The sequence below is a fragment of the Trypanosoma theileri genome (genome assembly GCF_002087225.1).
Source record: "Trypanosoma theileri isolate Edinburgh chromosome Unknown TM35_Tth_14_V1, whole genome shotgun sequence".
Classification (NCBI taxonomy): Eukaryota; Euglenozoa; class Kinetoplastea; order Trypanosomatida; family Trypanosomatidae; genus Trypanosoma; species Trypanosoma theileri.
The window spans coordinates 443,484-449,889 of record NW_021639856.1 but is presented as its reverse complement, the minus strand read 5'-3'; the positions used below and the strand labels follow the sequence as shown (position 1 = coordinate 449,889).

The following is a 6,406-nucleotide window of genomic DNA, read 5'->3' as shown; positions in this document are numbered from 1 at the left end:
TTTTTTTTTTCTTTTTTTTTTTGCATTCTTTTGACTTGCTCTTTCTTCATTTTCTCTAGGTTTTTTAATAGCCGCGTCTTGGATTTACTATAAGTGCTTGTGAAAAGAATATGCATCTGTAATGATTCTGCAATATTTAAGGTCGTCTGAGATGATGTAATGTATTTTCCTTTCATTTCTGTGCTTTGTTAAGAAACTTTTTTTTGGAGAATAAACACTGATTGAATGATTGGAAAAAAAGTGTATGTTTTTTTTTTTTTTTCTTTGTTTTTCTTTCTTTCTTTCTTTCTTTACCATCTCACCCACTCCTTAGTCCTTCCACGTGAAGGGTTCTGGAGAGGGAAAGGGACCTTAGAATCTGCTACTTTGCAAGTACTGCCTGGTGATCCAAATATGAGAGAAATAAGAGAGAGTTTAATGATTAATTAATTTTTCTTCTGGTTTTTTTTTTTTGATTTTATAGAATTATTATTATAAAGTAATGAATTCGAGCCACATAGATTATTTTCTCGTTAAATTTATTTTTATTTTATTGTAAAAGGATTGACCAAAGTAGGAAACATATCCAGCGAGGAGGGAAAAAAAAAAGGAAGTGGAAGCAAGGTAAGCAGAAGTTAAATGATTTTAATTTTTTTGTTTTTTTTTTTTTTTTGTTTTGCTCTATCTGTATCTCTATTTATATAAATGTATACGATAAGATGTTTACGGGATGTATGGTTATGAAACATCTATCTATTTGTTGAGGTCTATGTGTATGCAGTTCTTTGCAATGTGTATTTATTCTACTTAGATATAATTTCTTTTAAACATATTTTATTTTATTTTTCATGTACTTGGCATGAATAACTCAAAAAAAAAAAAATTTTTTTTTTTGGTATTTCTTTGTATCTTTCTCTTTCACTTCTTTTTGTTTTTTTCGTCTGTAATTACACACTTCACGTACAGGGGCTGTAAAAAAGGAACCGTAAGCGAAGAAGGAAGGCAAAGGCAAAAAATTAAGAGCAAACTACGGTAGAGGAATAGGAAACAAACAAACAAACAAACAAAAAAGAAGTACAGAGAAAAAAAAAAGAAGAAAATAGATACTGCTCTTATGTCAGTCTACTGTCGTGTGGCTCATCCTCATCTTCTTCTAAAGGCATTGGCAGTTCTGACCATCACAAAAGATTCATGGGCCACCGTTGCTTTCTCAGACAATGTTGTTGTGCTCCATGTTGAGGGATCTGATCAGAGTATCACTGCCACGGCAACACTTCCCACAGCACTTTTCTCTGAATACTCCGCTACAGATGCACGTTTCATGGTTCATCTTGCATCTCTTCGTGATGCACTTCTCCTTGGCGGCCCAGCTCTCTTATCTACAGTAACTCTTGCTCGTATCGTATTAGCATACCCCATGGGAGATGCCAAGTTACTAGTTGAACTAACAGATGGTGATTGTGTTTTGCAGTCTACACTTGTCACTCGGCCAGTAAAGGATCACTTGCTAGATCTACACTTTGGCAATGCACGGGTGGTGAACAAATTAACACTCCTTGGCGATGTCGCCCGGGATGTTATTGAGGATCTGGTGGTGGCCCAATGCCCACAGGTGGTGGTGGTGTTGGATCCCCAAGAGGGAGTGACCCTCCGCGGCGAGGGTGGACCATACGGGGCGGTGACTGTGCAGATGCGACGTAATGCGGAGGTGATTCTTTCCACTCTTGCAGAGGGAAAACATGCGCAGACTCGCGTGTTGCGATCTCACTTGGCACTGGCCTGCGGGGTACGGGCTGGCGGCAAGTTACTGCGTATGACTGGATCAAATAATGATCATCTACTGGGAAATATCGGACTTTTTAGCAGTAGCGGCGGTGGTGGTGGTGGTGGACAGCAACCAACGTTTGGAGGGTTTGAACGGCTTTTATTTCAGATTAACGAGGAACGTCAGCTCAGTGTGGTACACACAACAAGAGATCATGACATTGCGGTGACAGTGAATGTCGTAGTATCACCACTTTGCGACCTATACGACGAATAACAAGGAGATTTTTTTTTTGTTTTTTTTTTTTCGTTTTTGCATTCTGATTTTTGACAGTATTGCAAAGTTACGTTTCTTTGTTGATTGAACGTGGTTGTTGTTGTGATAAAACGTTTGTGATTCTACTTTCTTCAAAAATAAACTTGAGACGTGTTTTTTCTTTTTTTTTTTTACTGTGTCTCATACGCATCCATAGATTAGACAGATAATGCTTGTGACAACTGACAAGATATGTCAATGTGAATTTCCCACCCTTTCCCTAATTTATTACGTCGAATGAGAGCTGACATGCAGAATACGAAACATATCTATATCTATATATATATTTACCCTTTCCTATTTACTGAATATCAAGACAAGTTGCAAGTATAAACAAGGCAAAAACAATAATTGATAATAGTCACCAAATTGTTAAAATGTGCGCCAATGACGATAATCAATACAGTACTTATATGTTTTGGGGGACACAATTAACTTCCACATCAGTGGTTTCCATCGTGTTTCGCTGTAGTGTGCTTGCTGCAGTGCTGTGCACATCATTGGTCGCCCAGGCGTATAGTGTACGCTACACTTATGTTACTTCCCCTACACCAGTAAGCGCCCGGTTCAGCGGCTACTGCCCAGAGCGAAGCGGAGGCCACACCATGATGCCCATGACGGAGAGTTTCCAAACATTGGCACAAGGTATCATTGTACAGGGTAAATTTGCAGATGCTCCCATTGGCGGGATTAATCCGGCCACTTCATGCACGACTGAGAGGTGTCCGTGGATCTTCCACACCGGGCTTATGAACGGAACCCCAGTTGAGAAATCCACATTTTTGTACGGTGCGGTCTATAAAGGGGTTGACCACACCGAAGCCGTTCCTGGCATGTATCATAACTTCCAAAAAGGGGTCCAACCTGTTTCTTTTTTGAGTCCAGAGGACAATGTCATCCCGAAAATGTTGAAAAATGGATTCTGGCTGACTGATTTGCGAGATCGCGAATACACAACGTGGGTATGTGAGTACTATGATTTTACTGCTTTTAAACAGGAAATTGCAACCGAATCTAACGATACTGATTCTGCTGCCGAAGAAGAATCCAGTGGGTTTCTGTGGTGGTATGGACTCATCATTGGTTTATTTGTCCTCCTTGCCGTGGTTGTTCTTGTTATTGCATGCTGGTGGCGCGTGAAACATGAAGAGAAGTTGCAAAAGGAAGAAGTTGAGGGAGACACGAGAATAGGAGAAAATGTCACTCGGATTCCCACACAATTGGAGGTTGGCGTGGGGCCTAGCCCCAGTGTGTTTAAAAATACAAGTTGTGTGGGACCTTCCGGATTCGGGCGGAATGGTAGTGTTTCTAACAGCCGCCGTAACTCACGGCGTGGTTCTTCTTTTGCTGGAAATCCCTATTCAAGTGGTTATGGTGACCCTGGTTTCCCTCAAAGGCGAATGAGTCATGGTGAGCCTGGTGGGTTCCAACCGCAACGTGACATTTATGCGCAAGAGGTATTCTCCCCGCAGGGTTGGTAGCCCTATGTTTTGAGGATACTTATATTATGGTTCCACTATTGCCCTATTCTACATAAACGAAGCTATGGGATCACCCTGACTAAAAATGGAACCACAGTAATGTCTTTTTTTTTTTCTTTAAATTTCTATGGTGCTGCGTAACCTCTGGACGATAGCGCGCAAATATTTTAAGAGAGTAATAATAAAGATTGCAAAAATGATGTTATATGATAATTACAGTAAAATTTGTTAAAATCTATTACCTTTTCCCTTTTTTTTCTTCTTTCTCAACCACTCGATCTTTCTTAAAATTGAAAAAAGAATACCTCTACTTATATATGTATGGATAGAAATCCAGACATCATCATCTTTTTATTCTTTTTCCCATAACGTTAACAATAGACATGATACTATTGTTTTCTGTTTAACACTTTTTATATGACTGACTTCATGTGCACAGTTATTATTATTAATAGCAAAAATAATGGGGGTTTTCATTGTTATTTTGATTCCCTATATTTCCATGAGTTGTTTTTCTTTTTCTTTTGGTTCCATGACCCTTCTTGTAACGTGCTGGGCCCCTGTTCCCTCCCACACTTCCCGCACTTCTCTTTCCTTCCTTCTTTCATTTATTGTTTTGGGTAGATGAGCCGACGGTACTAGGGTGGCAGGAGTGGCAGCGGCAGGAGTCACATTACTGTGAGGGCAGTAGTGGTGGTGGTGGTGGTAGTGCTACGGCTGCTGGGAACTGCGTTGGTGGTGTGCCGTCGGGTCTGCGGTGTGAGGACCACACATGTGGCCATTCATTGCGTGGGGAGGGCGACGCGGCCAATAGTTCTCACACCTCGCTGGACTGCGGTGTGCGTGAGGGTAACGGTGCTGCCCGTGATGGGCACCAGGTGCGGCTGTAGACCCCACCCAACGGCAGCCTACACACGCCATCTTGGCCACCATGTGTGTCTGTGTATGCTGTTGTGAAGCTGTCTCCCTCTGTTTGTGTGTGTGTGTGATCATTCTAGGGCTGTATTTGTTTTCTGTATTTGTCTCTGACATTGCCTGTATCTACTGAATTCTGTATTGCGAAATCATTTTATTTTTATTTCTGTACTTTGTTATTATGTGTGTTTTTTTTTAATTTAGGATACCAACTATTGCTTGAAAGCTATGAGGACACAAGTAACTTCCACATCAGTGGTTTCCATCGTGTTTCGCTGTAGTGTGCTTGCTGCAGTGCTGTGCACATCATTGGTCGCCCAGGCGTATAGTGTACGCTACGTCACTTTTACTTCCCCTACACCAGTAAGCGCCCGGTTTGCCGGCCCCTGTCCATGGCAAAGCGGAGGCCACACCATGATGCCCATGACGGGGAGCTTCCAAACAGATGCGTACAGTAAGTTTGTTGGGGCTGCTTACACAGAGGCTCCCATTGGCGGGATTAATCCTGCCACTTCATGCACGACCCAAAGGTGTCCGTGGATCTTCCACACCGGGCTTATGAACGGAACCCCAGTCAAGCAATCCACATTTTTGTACGGTACTGTCCATAATGGGGTGGACCACACTGTGATCGTTCCTGGCATGTATCATAACTTTATCAACGGGGTCCAACCTGTTTCTTTTTTGAGTCCAGAGGACAATGTCATCCCGAAAATGAGGCAAGGTGGATTATGGATGACTGATTTGCGCGATCACCTATACACAACGTGGATATGTGAGTACTACGATTTTACTGCTTCTGAAGAGGCAACGGCACCTGCAACGGATGAGAATGGCTTTCTTCTTCATCCATATATAATTGGCGGGTTTCCGTGGTGGGCTGGACTTATCATTGGTATTGTTGTCGTTATCATTGTGGTTATCATTCTTATTATATGCTGCTGCTGTTGTAAGAAACACAAAGAGAAGTTGGAAGAGGAAGAGATTGCAGAGGATACGAGAATGGAAGATAATCTCAGTCGGATTCCCACACAATCACAGCTCGGCTTTGGTCGCTCTCGTAGTAGCGCGTACGTTGGAAATGACCGTGGTGACTTTCAGGGCAGTGGGTATGCTGGTGTTGGGCGGAATGGCAGTGTTTATAATAACAACAATTATGTTGAGAATGATGCTATTGACGGTGGGAATCCCCTTGAGGGTCAGTACCCTGCCGAAGATTATCAATACAACAACAATTACCAGGGTGGATATCCTCCTGGTGGCTATGTTCCTCAGGGTGGATATCCGGCAAACTATGGGTACCCTCCTCAAGCTGGCTACTAGAACTTTTTTTATGTGTGTTCTTATCAGGAACGAATATCAAAGACAAAAACCACAGTGCTATTGAGGTGAGAAAGAATAACCTGTACCTTGTTTTTGCTAGTAGTCTCTTGGTACTCGTATGTGGCGCGGCAAATATTTTGTTTACTATATAACGTAGTGGAAAAAAATATATAGAACTTATTTCTTTCATTGTTATTATGCTAGTAACTATTTGTGTGTATTTTTTAATAAATGGTAAAGAAAGAAAATATACAGGACTGCCATTACTTAGGGTATTACTGTTAGTGATAATAATGGAACTGATGTCGGTTCATTTGTGTGTCGTAAAGAGAAAAAAAAAATATTTTCTACTGTTGTTTTCTCTCTGTTTGTATTATGTGTCTATTTTTAAAGGAAATGGAGAGTTTAAGCATTGTTTTAACCCTTCCCGTTTTATTTCGTTTGTTATGTGCACAGTTACTATTGTTGATGGCAAAAATAATGGGGGTTTTCATTGTTCTTTTGATTCCTATATTTCCATGAGTTGTTTTTCTTTTTCTTTTGGTTCCATGACCCTTCTTGTAACGTGCTGGGCCCCTGTTCCCTCCCACACTTCCCACACCTTTCTTTCCCTCCTTCTTTTATTTAT

The 6,406-nt window shown here is 41.3% G+C and overlaps 3 protein-coding genes across 3 annotated transcripts; all 3 read left to right on the top strand.

The window, feature by feature from the left end:
* Positions 1 to 1,093: 1,093 nt before the first annotated feature.
* Positions 1,094 to 2,020, top strand: TM35_000142590 (cell cycle checkpoint protein; the record flags this gene model as incomplete). The annotated part of the gene is made up of 1 exon (XM_029025704.1): positions 1,094 to 2,020. The coding sequence occupies one exon, from the start codon at positions 1,094 to 1,096 to the stop codon at positions 2,018 to 2,020; it is 927 nt and encodes a 308-aa protein (XP_028883114.1).
* A 416-nt stretch (positions 2,021 to 2,436) lies between these two features.
* TM35_000142580 (uncharacterized protein) lies at positions 2,437 to 3,540 on the top strand (the record flags this gene model as incomplete). Its single annotated transcript, XM_029025703.1, has 1 exon — positions 2,437 to 3,540. The coding sequence occupies one exon, from the start codon at positions 2,437 to 2,439 to the stop codon at positions 3,538 to 3,540; it is 1,104 nt and encodes a 367-aa protein (XP_028883113.1).
* A 1,143-nt stretch (positions 3,541 to 4,683) lies between these two features.
* TM35_000142570 (uncharacterized protein) lies at positions 4,684 to 5,778 on the top strand (the record flags this gene model as incomplete). The annotated part of the gene is made up of 1 exon (XM_029025702.1): positions 4,684 to 5,778. The coding sequence occupies one exon, from the start codon at positions 4,684 to 4,686 to the stop codon at positions 5,776 to 5,778; it is 1,095 nt and encodes a 364-aa protein (XP_028883112.1).
* Between the last annotated feature and the right edge of the window lie 628 nt (positions 5,779 to 6,406).